This window comes from Sylvia atricapilla, chromosome 2 (assembly GCF_009819655.1).
Source record: "Sylvia atricapilla isolate bSylAtr1 chromosome 2, bSylAtr1.pri, whole genome shotgun sequence".
NCBI classification, from domain to species: Eukaryota; Metazoa; Chordata; class Aves; order Passeriformes; family Sylviidae; genus Sylvia; species Sylvia atricapilla.
Window position 1 is genome coordinate 99868923 of NC_089141.1, and position 17068 is coordinate 99885990.

The window sequence follows — 17068 nt, forward strand, 5'->3', positions numbered from 1 at the left end:
ACCCTCTGGAGATCAAGGCATCAATGTCTGTCGCAGCAGCTCAGGCCTGAGGGTTCCTGACACAAGCAAACACAAGGTGATTTGAGACTGTGACATTCAGATGGGGGCCTTTGTACCGGGGACAGGCCAGATCTGGCCCCAGCCTGGCTCAGGGCATGAAGGTGAGGTGTCTGTCCTGCCAATCCAAGCCCTGCCTTTGGACCTCATCCGCATGTATTTCAGCGTTCACAGCACACCGTGATGACCATTTCCCCAGCCTAACACCCAGAGCCAGAAGCACTGCATCTCACAGGATCCAGCCGCTGACCCTCCCTCTTCCCCGCCGTGTGTCCCACAGCCCCCCACCAGCTGTATCGCCAGGCACGGTGTGAAGTAACATTTTATTCAGGCCAGCCCTTTGCAGGCTGGGCGTTCACGCCGCAGGAGAGGCGGCGGGGGAGGCAGGACAGGCGGGCACTCGCGCCCAGGGAGCCCGTCCGGGCTCAGCCGCACTTGCCCAGGCACTCGAGGAGCTCCATGCGGATGGCGATGCGCACGTGCCAGCCCAGCGGGATCAGGCGGATGTAGCGCGCCACGATGGGCGGCCGCAGCAGGTTCTGCACCGACGACGAGCGATCGGAGTTGCCGTAGAAAACCTGTGAAGGGACGGCTGGGTGGTCAGGGGGCTGGAAGTCCTGTCCCATGAATTTGGGGTGCCTGCGAGCAGAGCAGGAGGAGGCCCCTTCCCCTCCACCCTCAAAAGACTGTAAGATTAGCTGGATGTAGACAAATTTTGTCACACTGATGCAGTTTTCTAAGTAGGCCATGTCCCTCCATCTGTCTTGCACTTTTTATGGCTAGGCCAGAAAATCTTATCCCATTCTCATGCCATTCTCTCTCATTTGCCTTCCTGTACAAGGCACTGCTTGGCTGGAGTGAGCATGGTTGACTTTGGCTCTTCGAAGTTCATGAGCCAGGCTCCTACATAAGCCAATATAGATGAAAAAAATATATTTGAGGGCCCTTTCTCCATTCCTTGGCCTGGTTTTCACATCTTCTACCATGACCTGTTTTTTTGGGAAAGCTCAGCATCTCCCCAGGGCTGCAGGAACTTCAGCAAAGCCAGCAGAGCCTCCTATGCTAGGACAGGGCCATTCCCACAGACAGGCATTGAGAACATCTGGAAAGCAGCAGCTGTGGCATCCCCCAGCCCAGCTGGACTGCACAGGGATCAGAGGCCACTCTGTAATATCTCTCCAGTGCAATTTTTTGTTTCAAGTCAACCAGTAAGAAGTGCAGCATGAGAATGGTTTGGTGGGTTATGACTTAACTAGTTGCACATTTGGTTTGAGGAGTTTTTCTGCACCAGGATCACACACTATCCCTGGACATGGCAATAAAAGAAATCCCCGTGCAGTGCTGAAGCATGGCTGGGGCTGTGTGGCTGAAGCATGGCTGGGGCTGTGTGGCCACAGCTCAGAAAGGGGTTTTATCATGGAGGTGCTGCCTCCTCTGCAATGCCAGCTAATGCCTCTGAGTTCAATCTGGACTCCAGTATGATCTTTAGAAAACACAAATAATGTATTCTGTCCTTCTGCACTGCTCAGCATGACACACTCTCACCTCAGGGGGATTGGCCCCTCTCTGTGCTGCTCCCTGACACAGAGTGAGCACCAAGACCCGTCCACCCTGCTGCTCCCACAGGATCCCCCTTTAGATGCACCTTCCTCTGAGACCTGTTGTCACAGGACATGCCACCCCTCCACCAGGGGCCAAAGAGCAAAGGTCACTGACCCGATTGTTCCCGGTTTGGTCCTTGTAGTACACCCAGTTGAGGTTTTCGTCGGTGCGGTACTGTACGCTGTACTTGGTCATCCACTCATCAGCGTCACAGCGCCCTTGTGTCAGGATCCCCGAAATCACCTTCACCTCCTTCAGGTCGATCTGCAGCCACTGGGCAGTGTCCTGGTACTTGGAGAGCCACGCACACCTGGGGGGACACCACCAGCCCCTCTCTGTCCTCCACCATGCCCTCCCGGGCAGAGCCTCCTGCCCCCACACGGCCAGGGCTCCCCAGCCCCGCACCCACAGGACTCCTCAGGGAGGCATTTTTGAACTCACCCAAAGCCTTGGCCGTTGAGGCGGGCCTTGTTGGCTGTCCAGGAGGAATACCAGCCCGTGTACTGCTCAGGGTTGGAGCAGCTGATCTGGTCTGGGGTGACAGCACCAGACTCAAAACCCAGGGGCTTGTGGTAGGGACACTCTGCAGAACAAGGGAAAAATCACTTAACAGACAGAAGTGGCTCTGTTTTCTGTTTGAACACACATTGTGAACACCTCCTGGGCTTTCATTGCTCTCTCTTCTCCTGATTAGGATGCTGGGAATGATCTTACCCCAGACCACAACCTCCTCTGGGACAATAGGGTCTTCATTTCTAATCTTCGCTTGTATTAATTTCTAGACCTTCTTTCTCTCTCAAACTTACTAGACTTGTTCTGACTGCAACATTTTGAGGGAAAGGCTTCATTCAGATGTAGCAGTCTGAATTTCTCTCTTGTAAGCATGTGGAAGAAGAGCCTGACTGGATGCATCAGCCTGGATCCAGCCTCCAGGCTATCAGCTTTTGCCTGGTTCTTGAGTAATGCTGGGCACTTTTCTTCCTGGGCTTTACCTTCTGCCCCTCCGATGACTGTCTTGATTTATGGCTCTATTTGCATGGCAAAATTACTGAACCAGCTCTGGTTCATCCCTCCACAAGCACTCTCAAATCTGCATTTTCTGCTGTGGGAACCATCTTTGTGTCTGGAGGTGGCCTTCCCTTGTGGAAAACTTGCAGGTGCTCTGGTGCCAGTGGGGTGTCATGCTCAGCCCTGCCGAGGGCTCAGGGATTTCCATCTCAGTTTTTGACTGCAGATGTTCAGGGTAACAATCCTGCCCCCACAACTGTCTTCTGCAATGGTGAGAAATTCAACACAACTACCACTGGCTCCAAAACTACTGGAGAAAGAAATACTCATTTGTCATTAAAACTTCCTGTGGTGGGTCACCACACAGTGCTCTGGAAGGCAAGACTTCAGTGATGCTGAGCACCTTCATGCTACCTGGACCTAGCTGCAGGTTTTTTTGTTATCATCTTTTTTTTTATGTGATCAGGTTATCACTGTGTATCAAGCTACACAGAATGAAGGCATTCAGGTGTCACATAGGAATTGCCTAGGCAATCATCTATAGGCAAACATCTATATCATAGGCAGCATTTTCTGATTTTGCAGCCTGTGGAGCCTCTGGAGTCCCCAAAGGTAATTCTGTCCCTTTCTCCAGTTTAGCATAGTCTGTTTCATGGGTCTCAGCAATAAAGGAGCAAGCAAAGCTCTATGCAGCTTCACTTGGAGGTAAGAGGTTTCCTTGCCTCATCCATGACTGAACAACCACCGTGCTGCCTCGTGTTAAAAACAATCAACATGTGGGGATCATCAGTGGGTGCCCAGAACCTGGCATGACTTGTGGCCTCCCCAGTGCAACTCCCCAGCACTGCAGCCATGTGGTCAATGTCTCATTAGCAAGCCCTACTAGGTCAATATTGCATGCATCAATATCTCATTAACATATCTTGCTCACTGGAACCTCATTAACATGTTTTTCCCCATGAAAACATATAGCCACTGTCCCGCCTTCCTCCAGGCATGGAAACATCACGCTTTTCCACCACGTTAAAAGCCTTGCTCCCCTTGTGCAAGAGTGTGGCCCTGTGTGTTTACTATGTCAGGCTTATCTCAAACACCACCCAACTTTACTTTTAGCAACACTAATCCGCAGACCACACAACTGTAATGCAATTAGCAGGTCACCTTCTGGTGAGTCCGTTTGTGCCATGCACAGGGACCTGACAAAACAGACGCCTGGTGCCTGCCCAGCCAAAGCAGCTGAACCATTGAATGCTGTTACTGCCAAGCCAGAGAACAGTCATGCAGTGTTTGTGAGGGTGGCTGCTCCCTTTGGCCATGCCAGCTCTGCATGTCTGCTCTGCAAACTGTCCTGAGCAGCAGGGAATGCCAGGCCGCACCACATGGGCTGGGCTGGGCAGGGGGAATGCAAAGCCCCTCTCTGGGGGCAGTGACTTACAGTGGAATTACAGTGGAAACTCCCAGTTTCCTCATTGAGGAGAACAAGGGAACTGCCTTCATTACTCAGCTACATAATGCTGATGTGAGAAACACCCCCTCATACCCGGCCTGGCCAGGAAACCCAGCACCACTCCTTGCCCATGTGCTCCTTGGTCATGGACAGATCAACCAAACCTGCCACCTGCCCTTCCCTTTCAAAGATACGCTGCAAAGGAGGAATAAACTGTTTTTCTTGGTCCCTGGAGAGTCTAGAAGATGTCACAGGCTGAACTGCAGCAAGGGAGAGTGAGCCTATGTGGTACAAAAGGTTTCCTACAGCAAATCCTACACATGGCAGTAGCTGCCCCAGCCAGTTTCTGGCAGCACCAGCAGCAAGGGCTCCAGGGGGAGAGAGACAAATGCCCACTGTCACTGGCCAGCATGGGCCACCCTAGGTGACCTCCCCAGGCCCAGGCATGGGGGCTGCCTCTGCCTGATGGTGCAGGGTCATCCCCTCACCTCACAGTGGCTCAGCTCCACCAGCCCCATCAGCAGCTGGATTTGGAATGTGCCAGCTCTGCAATACCAGGTGCAAAGGGGAAGTTCCAAAGGGCACCAGACAAACACAGCTCAAGGCTCCCTCCGTTACCTGGCATGCACTCTAAGCCATTAGTCTCACTGGACCACACTGAGTTGGGGCCTCCTTGGCAATCACATTTGCAAGCCTTGCTGTGCCACAGCTCCAGTCTCTCATCCTAAAGGAAAGGTAAAAAACGAGTGATAAATCAATGTACTCATCAACAATAGTGTCACGAGGCCAAATCTGAATTCTGAACCTTAGATGAATGCTTGTGCCTATCTGGACTGCTGCATCTTGTCTGAGACCCTTTTCTGTTGCCAGCTCAGCACAAAGCACAGAACGACTGGATCCCCTTGGATTCAGAAGTCAGAGCATGTGCCTGAGCTTGAAGGCCCAGGTGCCATTCTTCCTTCTGCCCCAAGGCACCAGGGCTGGGCAGTGTCAGACCCCCAGCATTTTCCTGGAAGCTGAACTATCCAGAGAGACTTACCTCTCCTGTGGAAAGGGCCATCACAGCTGGGCAGTGGGCATGGAGGGGAGGAGAGAGAGAGAGAGAGAGAGAGAGATCAGAAACAAAGATGCCATTGGCAAACATCAGGAAATATAATCAACATTTACTCTTGAGATAGAGACAAATAAATAGAGGAAGGACTGACGAATCTACCACATTTCCCTAAACTGATTGCCAGGAGAAAGCAAGAGAACATGGGCAGGAGCAGGGCGCTGCATGAGCTCATGCCTGTTCTGCTCCTCCATGGGGTTTTCCTTCAGACACCTTTGGCATCTCCTCTTCCTGATCAGATACACTTGAATCACCCTGAGGCAAAACATATGGTAGACCCCTCAGTCTGCTTTACAGCTAATTTTGCCCATATCCATTTTTTCTGTCTTTCTGCTGTACACTTTCCCTGTCACATTTTCCCCTTAAAACGTTTAAGCTGATGAACTTCAAGGGTGAAATCCAAGCCTGGTGCCACTGCAGATCCCAAGCCTCTTTGGAGGAGATAGGGCACCTCACAAGGTGCTTGGCCTGAGATCACTCCCTCTGGACATGATGAAGAAAAAAGAAATGTAAATAGGCCTTCCTAATCTGTCTTACAGACAAGATTCCTTTTTCTTTCTTATGGAAAACCAGTAATTGTGGCTATGGAGGAAGAGATGCTATTTTTGCAACATCTGACCTGTTTTATCTCCTGCCTTTTACTGAGCAATAGATTTTTAATGAGGCTTTTTCCTTACTGAAATGCTCTTTTTGCCTAAGTCCAAAGCAGAGTATGTTAATAGTTTTTAGACTGGTAGAATATTTCCCAAACAGCTATGAAAATAAAATAATAAAAAATAATCCTGTGACTGCTGATAACTCATCAACACAAGTCAAATGTCAAACATCAGGTTTTCAAAGATGTAGGGAATCTACAAGCCAGTAAGGAAAAAGGGATTGAGCAGGTAAAACTTGCATACAGGAGCCATGAGAAACCTGCCATCCCCAGAGGTTTTTTGAATATGAAAAGACAATTTTTTCACCAAATGAATTAGACTCTGAATTATACACTGAAATCTAGTTATGATTTATTCATTCATACACTGTCACTTTGCTGAACCTAGGAAGTTCCAGCTAATGCTGGGAATTTACATCTTACATTACTATAGCAAGTTCCAGCTCAAAAGACTCACAAACACAGTGCAATTATAATCAGCTGAAATATAAACTATATACAAAGCTCTGTTTATTACTGAAATGCAACTGCTCCTTGGGTGTGAAAATGAGTCCAAATGTATCAAGAGTCTAAAAGAAAAACCTCCAAAATCAAAATGATAAGAGATTTTTTTTAAAATTCCTTTCTCTAACACGGGGATGGTCTCCTGAGTTTCGTTGTCCCAGAGCAGCGTTTCTGGCATCAGAAACTTACCACATTAACCCACAGCACTGGCCCTGGAAGGAGAATTAAATGCCAGTCTACAATAAAAAGTTGTGGCTTATAGTCAGGCCCAGATGGGAGGCAGGGATCACCCAGAGTCCAACATGATCAGGAGGAAAACATGCTTGTACATCTCCAGGTATCTTGAAAGTGTAGGCTGGGGGCCCCACACAGCACTGCACTAAACCTTTCCCAGCAGAAAATTACCAAGGCAAGCTCTGGGACCCCATTGTGCAATCAGAAAACCAAGGCAGAGGAGCAAACTCAAAGCCACCCCTGTGCTGTGCCACGTGGGGCAAAGAGGTTTGACTTAAACCTGTATGAAGGTGATTTAATTAATGCTGTCTCTCAATGCAAGAGAAACCAGGATTTTATCACTTACCAAACTTGACCATCTTTGCCAATAAAAGTAATGCAGTGCCTGCCTCTCCTGTGCTGTTTGATGCCAGTGCTGGAGAGGCATTGGTACCTGGGACATGACATCCGGGCTTGCAGGTGTCTCTAATGCCACCCTGACCCATGGAGTGGTGTCCTTTCCCAGCAGTACAGGTGCCCTGCTCCAGGACCAGCTGCAAGGGCTTCCTTTTCCTGACATCTGTGATGGCTCACCACCCATCACATCCTGCTGCGTGTTCCCATTGCCCAGCAATGCCTGGCTCACAGGGCTGCAGGCTTGCCTCCTATCTGCTCAACCACTTTATTTTCATGTTCAGAACACTGATTTTTGTGGAGAAAACTTTTGGGGGTTTTCTTACAGTGGTTTCATGTACTTTAGCCTAGAAAAGGGGTTGGAAAAGGCTTCTTCTGGATCATCAAGTCCAGCCATTAGCCTAAGGAAGTTATGTTCCATGACTGTAGTGTGGTGAGGCCTGTTCTTGAGCCACTGCATGCCTGGGGTGGGGAAAGGGGATGCGAGTTACCAGGATGGTGTAGGATATTGTTTTGTGACCATGCTGAGCCCTTCAATAGACCTCCCAACTCCCTCCCTTTGAAAGCCAAGATCAAAACTTAATATGCCCTTGACACATGCAGCTGGTAACTCAACAGCTGTGAGTGAAATAACAGGCAAAAACCAAATAGATTTCAGGTGAGTGGGTGTACGTTAGCATCAATTCAAGCACCAGGAATAAATCCTCCTCCCCAGATGACCCAGCATTTTGTGGGTGGCTGCACTCAGCCAGTGGTGCCTGCTCCTGAGCTACGAGAGTGGCTTTGAGGGTTTTTAGCCTCATCTGCCAGGGGACACCACAGCAAATCAAGAAAGGGTGTGAATTTCAAGCACAAACCCCCTTTTTTTCAATGCAATGTTTTATTGGGTCAGTCCCACAGCACAACAGTGGTGCAAAGGCAGTGCCAGGGCACAGGTGCTGGAATGCTGCTCCTCTGGCTGTCCCGGCTGGGCTGGGCACCTGCACTCGTCACTGCGTAACTTGCTGATTTAAACACCTCCAACAGGAATTCAGCCTCCTCATTTTCCAGCCAGGAGAGGTGCACTGCTAAGGGCTCCCTCCCAGAAGGAGCTCAGCCATCCAACCTCGGTACAGCAGAGCAGCAGGCTTGGCATGGGGTAAGCATAGCAGTGGGTGGCCAAATGCCCTGCCTGGGCAGTGCAGCCTGATAACCCCTGGCCCTGGGAGAGCAAAGCAAATGAAAGACGCCCTTGCCTGCAGTTGGCCACAAAACCTAGTAATTGATATATTGGTGTGTTTACAGCTGTGACAGGCCCTGCCCTACAAAGGAAATGAAGAGGAAAGCTGCCTGCCAATAGTCTAAAAATGTGATGGGCAGCATGCTTTTATAGCGAGCATGTTTGCCTTCAAGGAAGGTTACAAAGATAATTGGTAATTGTAGGTCAGACAGAACGAATTGCTGCAATTCAAGGGAGAGTCATAAGGCCTGCACGGCCGCCAGGGGCTGTTGTTTTAAAAGCACAGGACTGACCAAAACCCCAAAACATTAAAAAGGAAAGAGGTCTATTTACAGCCCCCTCAGGAGCTTCAGCAAATCATCACTTCAGTGAAATAAATTATTAGTTGTGTTTGTGGGAGGCAAGGAGATAAGGCATGCGCCTTTCCTGTCCCTTCATCCCACCTGCAGCGTGGTGTGTCCAGAGCACTGCCATGCACAAATTCCATAGCACAGGATCTAGGGACCAGGGCTTGGGACAAAATCCAGGGGATGATTTTGTGCCAGGGAACCTGTGCTGGGGAGGTTGGGCTGAAGCCCAGGTCCTGAGATGTCTCCACTTGGCACTTGCTGCTGAGCAGGATGAAGGGGAATGATACTCCAGGAACTGGTCCAGCTTTGGGGCAGAAAGAAGAGAGCTGGCAGAGGTTGCCTTGGGGTGCCAGGATGGGGTTTACTGAGGTGGAAGTTGGATAAAGCAGCAGCCACAGCTTAGGATTACTTGGGAAAATGGGCAATCAATAGCAAGGAAACTCAGCTGCTGGCATTTTAATGACAGGAACAGGTAGCTGCGTTACTCAGAAAAACTGTAATCATTAGGAATGTGGTTAAACAAGAGAAAGAAAGGAGGAGGATATGTGTGGGCAGAAGTAACACTGCCAAAGGCTCTGTTCAGTACAGTAACCCTGAGGAATCATATTCTCTATCCTGACCATAAAGTCACAGCAGCAAGTCAACTTTTAGTGCAGGAATTAATGACAGATATACAAGCATGAGAAAACACATTTTAAATATTAAAAGAGAGAAATAAAATATAACACAGAATAAGTGTCAGTCACTCAATTTACTGGAATAAGTCCACATAAATGTGATAATTGCAGGAAAACTACGTGGAAAATGTGAATCTCTTTATTTATTTACTTTATTATATAGGCTTCCTAAAAGCTTCAGCTAAAAAAATAGTTGATTTTTTTGCCTCATCTCTGAAAGCAACATCTCAGTTTAACAGCGCTTAGAGTAAAATGACTTTCTCTCCTCCCAGTGGATGCAGCAGTGCACAATGAGCAGTCCTGGGCACAGTGGCTCCTTTTGCACAGATAGTCACCTGCTTCCCTTCTGCACCTGTGGGCTATGGGGTAGGAGTTTTCCTTTCAGATGTTTTCCTTTGAAAACATCTGAAACCCCAGAAAAAATATGACTGGAACCCCAGAAAAGCTCCAAAAGGTCACAAAACCGAAAGGCATGGCTGGAATGGGTGGCACTGGTTTTATCATGCTTTCTGAAAGGCTCTTTTCCCTGAGCCCCGCATTAGGGAGCATCAGGAAGCAGAGTTAGGTAACAGCCTGTAAGCAATACAGAGGGTTGAGACACTGGAAAAAAAGCATTGCAGTGCCTCTGGGCCCATTGGGTGCTAGTTTGTATCTTGCTATATTATTAACTTAGGCTATTTTTACATCCCAGCCCTGAAAATCGTGCCAGGCGACTGAGGTGACTCACATCAGGTTGCACCAGCCTCTGTAAGAAGGCGCATTTCGGGAAGCTGCCGCATTTGTGGCGTTCTCCCCATCTCTCCTTGCCCCTGTGCCAGAGGCAATGGTGCCAGGGGTCCCTGCTGCGGCTGTGGCCGGTGCCCAGGTCCCCTTGGCAAGCACAGCCGCCCTGCCCACACGCTTCGCGATTGCTTTTGTCGATTTTCCCCCGGGGCTTTTTTCCATGGCCGTGCTCCATGGGGCCGTGAGCTGCGCAAACAGCACCTTTGTTTCTAAAAAGCGTGGGCTTTAAATGGCCCGTGAGAGCTGTGCCGGCAGGCAGAGACCTCCAGGACAGTGCACATCTGTGTCCACCCAAGGGCACGGGAAGCCAGGCTGGTGAAAGCAGGGCGCTCATCCAACACCTAAAGCCACACTGGGCCAAATGCCCAGCCTGTTTCTCCTGTAGATTGGGGGCTGTAGATGATTTCTCCTGCAGATGACACTGTGGCCCCAGCAGCAGCCAGCAGGGCACCACCACCCCGGCACACATCACCCTCCGAGCACGGGTCTCTGCCGATCACTGCCAGCCTCGGGCAGAGCCAGGAAATGAGGGCAAGAGGACACCAACCTGCAAAGGGGAGGTCTCATGCTTTGTGCTAAGCTTCTCTCTGAGGCTTTTCATTGGCTGGTCTTTTCCTCCTTAGTTTTGTGGGGATTCTTCACAGTCGTAATATGTTAATTTCCGTTTCATTTTCTTTATTTGAATGATTCTCATTAGGTTTTCCTTTTCATTCTTTCGTATTGTGATGCATTTAATATTTACTGGTATTTATTTGAAGGCAATAAAATATATTTAGGTAATCACCATTACATCTAATTCATAAATTCATAATTTCTCTTTTTCCGTAATGTTTCCACTTTTTTAATGTTATGACAAGATCTGAAAAATGCAAAATTAATTTGAAAAACCCCACAAATCTACCTTTCCTCCTTTTTTTTTTTTTTTTTTTTTTTTTTTTTTTTTTTTTTTTTTTTTTTTTTTTTTAATGAGACGTATAATTAATTATCTTTTTTTCCCAAAGCATTCCTTAGAAATGTTCGGCATTTTCTGACCTTAATGACATGTTTGTTCCTTTCCTGCTTGGAACTACGCAGAACATTGCCGGCATAGTAATTTCATTAGACGCATTGATTACGCCAAAGGGCAGCACTAGTAAATACATTATTTACAGCGATCCAAAGGCATGTTTTCGCCTTTAATTTTTTTTAATTTTTTTTTTTTTTTTGGGGGGGGGGTCTTATTTTGATTTTTTTTTTCCAAAGCTACAAAAAACAGGTGGAAAAAAGGGAAATGCCCTGTCTCGAATTGCTGAGGTGCGCTTGTTCCCGCGGGTGATGCGAGCGCGGCTGGAGCAGCGCGGTGCGGCGCGTCCGTGTCCCCGCAGCTGCCGCGGGGCGGGCGGCGGGACCCTCCTGCTGCACCAAATGCTGCTGCTGCTGCTGCACCGTGTCCCCAGAGAACACACGCCCGGCCGAGGCTCCTCTAAGCCACTTGCTCTGCCAGGGAAAATCAGCTAAGCGGCTTATCATCAGTGCACGTAGCTCCCGGGGCTGACCTGGCGGCACCTTCCTGCTGGGAGAGGCAGGAGTGTGAGGGGGCAACCTGGGCTGCTCTCTTTTTATCCACAAGAGGACACTTAGACCGTGAAGCCAGTAAATTAAGAAATACAATAAATTAGGAAAATAAATTAAATACCGAAGGGGTGATGCCTGGAAAGCGATCTTGCGACTAATTTTTTTGCTGCAAGCTCTCCAAAAATATCCTGATGTGTGGGTGTCTATTAAAAGCAAGCTGTGTCTGGAATTCAGAGCAAGGTATATGAACTTATTCCAAGGACTAATTGCAGTTATGCCACCCATAGGGGAAAAAATGCTGGAGTCTGTATAAAAACACTCTTAAAAGCTCAGGCACCAGTAACCTTCCCAAGTGAAACAAAGGAGAGTGAAGAGATAAAGTACAAGGAGAACGTACAAATATTTGCTAGGAGATTAAAAGAAAGACCTATTAATTCGGCAGAGCTGGGTACATACATAACAAGATGAAATGAAGGCATGGCTAGGTGAGGAGCACTTATTTCCCTACCCATGAAATTTGGTAGAGCAAAATATTCAACGGAAACAGAGAAAGACAGAAAAAACCAGACATACAAAAACACTGGGAATTCAACACCCACGGGAGAAAAGCTGGACTGTCTGATTAATCTGTTCCTCACCCTGACAGATCATACTTGATTCACACAATTCATGTCGGTAGACACTGCCCACCACTTACTAAGAGCAACCCTCAGCCTCATTTAAGAAAAAAGCAGCTTTGCCATTGGCTTTGATGAAGCCAGAAATTTAAATATGAACGAGGAAATTATCTCCTTGTTCTCCACAGTTGGGTGAATTAAAATGGAAGATGATTATGACTCTAAATTTTCTGGCTCCTTCTAGCTCCTGCTTACCTACTTTTCTTTTCTGAAAAACGAATATGAGAAAGCCTCAAAATTGGTAAATACCTTTCCCATTTTCTAGACTTACGAATTGCTTTTTGTTCCAAAAATATCTTTGGAAGTCTTTTCCAGGCCAAAATACCTTGAAGGGCCTTTAAAAAAAAAGGCAATCTTCATCAGCAAGGTCTTGCTGCTAGAGAAAATGATCAGTTTTTTGATTAATCAGGAGTTTTGATTAGTGAAGGACCAGTCTTTCATGTTATACTGTACCTCATTTTTCAAATCAGCATTATTATCTACACACTGGCTCAGCTGCACTACAATTTTCTTTGCAAATTCATATTTTGACAAATTATATGGCAATTTTTTTACACTGCAATTATTTTTTTTTGAAACAGAGTTTTACTACTGAATATTCATAGAGCTGTAAGAATGCTGCTCCCTCATGTACATAAATTACACGTCTCCTCCACATTTTGCCTTCCCCCGAATTATGATGTTTCCATGAGAATGTAGAGAAGAGCTTGCTCTGTACCCCACAGCCCCTGGCAGAAGAAAGCGTGGCTGAAACAGGGAACACAAAGAGGGATATCTGAAAGCGCCTCTCAGGAGGCAAAGTGCGTACCTTTGTACCAGAAAAGAAGAGACAGCAGGACGCTCCCCATCTTGAACTGCATCTTTTCCTTCCTCTGTTGTGAATAGCTCCTTAGCGTCCTGCTTGGCTTGATGGGAAGGCATGAGATTAACTTAAGCGCTGCCTAAGCACCTTACTCTCCTCCATTCCCATGATTTTATCAAGCACCATCCTAAGCCAACCACACAATTGTTACTGTCAAACTCCATCCTAGAGGCTGTGCCATCTGTAGCAGTTTTTAAAAGGACACAGGTACTGAGGTACTGACACTCTGAGTGTGAATCTGATTGTACATGCAGACATATGTCTAAATTAAACAGGATATACCTACATATAAACCACATATACTCACCCTACAGAAATGCAGATGCTTAATGCTTGTAGAAGATGTATAGTATATATTGTCTATTGTATATATAGCATGTATTCATTATCTTCCACCCCAATTATATACCTCTACACAAGCAATGTCTTTCCTAGCAATAGTTGTGTGTAGAAATCTGCCCTGGTCTTACTACTCTTCCAGTCACCTAATTGCACAGGGCTGAAAACTGCAATTAGTAGATCAAAGAAAACCAGCATTTTTCAGTTGTTTATTTGCTAGGCTGCAAAAATCTCTAACCAAAGATGTAAACCTCTCTGCTAACAGTTCTACCTACAGTATTCTCAACTAGCATACATCAAAGATTTGATTTTAGAATGACTGATTCAAGATAAAAACAGACTGCTAGTGATTCCACGGGAACTTGCACCTGTTCCTCCAATCTCTGTTGATTATGTGAAATTAGCAGTGAATTTTTAATAAAGGTTTTTAAAGCAATTTCTTCAGAAGCGGTTTGCTTTGTTTCAAGAGATCTCAGATTGTATGCACTGGGAATAGATTAAGGCACTGCTTAGATCACATAGGCTGCTGTTGAGTTAAGCCAGTCATGGTTCTATTCTTCTGGTATATGTTCATTCAAAATAGCTGTGCAAACAAGGATACTCGCTTTTCAAAAACAGCCCCTTGGACAGGATTTATCTCACTTGTTTTTGGATACCCACAAATTTGGAATGCCCTGTAAATTTCCTGTCAGCCACAGCATCCCACTGCAGTTGCACCTCCAGCATCAAGACATCCCAGACTCACCAGGATATGTGACATGGATGAGAGGAGTCTCCTGCCAGGGGGGATCACTGCTTTGCTCAGCCTCAAGGAGTTTAGCCTCGTCAGCCCAACACTTTCCCCACTTTACCCTACCTATATGGAGAAGAGGGCTGTCACAGGCAGACCCCTGTGGCACAGACATGTGCCAGGGGCACAGACATGGCCACCTTGCTTCATGGACGAGGCCAAGCTCACCCCAAACACTGGGAGAGAATCAAAGCATGGCAGGGAAAGCAGGTTGGGCAGCTCATCCCAGGCACCAGGAAGGGGGACATTTTTCTAAGGAAAGGAGGCTGCTCCTGATTTTTTGCCAGAGGCCTCATGCTCATGCTGTTCCCCATCTTGGGGCAGTGAGACCCACCAGAAAGTCCAGCCAGGAAGTAAAGAAATACAAGACCCATTGAGGGTACCAGGGCAGGCTCTGGGGATCTGCTGCAGTGCAGCTTCTCACTTCAGGCTCTACACAGTATCCTCTTTATATTGTTCAGTCTAAAATGGGCTGCCACAGAGACAGAGATTTCCAGAGCAGTTGAAGTCACTCAGACATCTATTCTCTCTGCACTGACGAGCAGTTGGTATCTAAATCTCGTGGGTTTGAAAATCCCAGCTTAAAAATCCCTAAATACCTTCATCCACATATCTCTTGGAAAACCAGACCTGAGCTTCAGCCTCTCACCTTATGGTCTCATAAGGACAGGTCACAGGGAAGGAGAGCTATTCACACAAAGAAAAATCACCTACCATGTTTTAAAGAAAAGCAAAACCAAATTCTCTACTATCACCACATGCAGTTTTAAATCAGCTTGGTTTGTGGTTAACCCCACCCTTCGAATACATTTTGATTTTGTGTAAGAAATGCACAGTAGCTCAGGGAACGTGTTCAGAAACAGCACAGCTCTTATCAAAGAACATTTTGTCCAAAGTGATACTCTTAAGACTGGTGGCTGCCCAGTTATAAAACTCCCTCCACACAGAAGGAAAGGCAGCTTTTGTTTAAAAAAAATTGTCTATAGCATTCAAAAAACCAAACTGTTTTACATGAAGATCAGAAGAGCATTAAAGTCTCTATATAAATAGTATGCAGTTCAGACAATCTATGTCTAATGATGTTGATAGTCCTTAATGTTAATAACTGTAAACAGCAAAACCACACTGCCACTGCAGATAGCATTGCTAAATGAATCAAGTAGTTAATTCCTAGCAAGCACAGAAATATTTTCAGGTACAGAGGGCAAAAAATTTAATGGCCAGTACATAACACAGCATCAGAAATAGCTACATTTGCCCTGTATAAAAAAGAAAATAATAATTTCAAAAAGGATAGAGATTAATTTGGCATTGATTACAGAACAAAACTGAGACTAGTAAAAATGGCCCAAATTAAGACAGTTTGGTAACATTTCCACTGCTATGTAAAAGAGAAACTGCCTGGGCTCTTTTGTCCATATGTCTTCTCCAGCTCTAGCTCATGTCCCATTGGCCCTAAGACATTTTGCTATCTTTTCATAGCCCTCAGGAATCTTGGTGCGTTTTCTTCTGCCAGATTGTGGGAAAAAACACAGAGATCACCCTGCACCATGGAGATGCTTTTAGTCTGACTGGCAGCATGTGTGTGTGGCCTCGGAGGGGAAGCAGGAGGCAAAGGTACTCGTGTGAGAGAGAAGTGCAACTCCACGTAGCAGTGTCATGTTTCTCCCCAAGTCAGAGTGCCAGACGGCTCAATCGGAGCAGCACACACAGATCCATGTGTCTGGAAGCTGAATGCACACGACGAGGAGTGTCTCAGCAGAAATGTGTGACTAGCACACTTCTGTTTTAGCACAGTAAGAGAATGTGGGAAACACACATTTATACATGTCCGTGTGAACAATGGACGTCTCTCAGAAGCAGGATACTGATGTGCAGAAAGGGCAAGACTGTCGATGCTTTTAGAGCCTGAGTCAGGAGCTGTATCCCCTTCAAATGGACACAGCTGCAGTAGACTACACACACATTTAAGATACGGCTCTCGGAGTAAAACGTTCTTTTTACAAATCTGAAATGTGATCATAAGTCATCTTCTGAAAAAGGAGACTTTCTCCTAAATGTAAGAAAGCATGAGGCAGACCCAGTGCTGGCCACTAGGCCCAGGCCCATTCCCTGCAACTCATGCACTTGGGGGTGCTGTGGCTGTTGAAGGCAGGATAGGCACCATGGAGTCACCATCCCTATTAGATGGGATGTACCTACACCAAAGGCTTGCATATCCTACATTAGGAAAAGTCTAGCTATGTCTGACTCAGCTTTGAGCTGTATCCTGGAAGCAGCCAGTCTGTGGAAGACAGTTTACCCCAGATGGGGACCACATTGCTTTGGCTTCACCTCCTGTGGGCTGCACACACACCGCTAAGCAAATAGGCCGAGGGAAGCCAGACCTGAGCATTTCTGCACAGGCCCTTAGAATCAGTATGGCATTAATGTTATGACTTTAGCCTGCCAGGTCTCCCTGTGGGATGTACAGCTGCTTTCCTTTTGCTACCTGGCCCAAGTATCTTTGCATTGGTTTGCAATCTCTACCTGCAATCTCTAACTGCAGTTTGCCCATACCCCAGAGTGTTTGTTTAGTGAGTACAAGCACTGACAAAGGTTAATAGTTTTCTCAATATGATGATGATTAAGGTAAGTTTCTTAATAAGTCTCTGATTAAAGTAAGTTAAGCCAATGTTTTCTCTTTAATCTTTAAGATAGGTAAATCACACCCTCCCACTCTGATCCTTCAAAGATACTCAAGAGCTGACTCCAGGTCAGTGGAGCTTAGGGACTATTCTCCTCCTGCAGAGACGTCTTAGCCCCA

At 46.9% G+C, this 17068-nt stretch overlaps 1 protein-coding gene across 1 annotated transcript; it reads right to left on the reverse strand.

The window, feature by feature from the left end:
- Positions 1-482: 482 nt before the first annotated feature.
- RS1 (retinoschisin 1) lies at positions 483-13146 on the reverse strand. Its single transcript, XM_066340020.1, has 6 exons — positions 13080-13146; positions 5154-5179; positions 4733-4838; positions 2101-2242; positions 1774-1969; positions 483-635 (listed from the first exon to the last, which is right to left on the reverse strand). The coding sequence occupies exons 1-6, from the start codon at positions 13129-13131 to the stop codon at positions 483-485; spliced, it is 675 nt and encodes a 224-aa protein (XP_066196117.1). The 5' UTR covers positions 13132-13146.
- Between the last annotated feature and the right edge of the window lie 3922 nt (positions 13147-17068).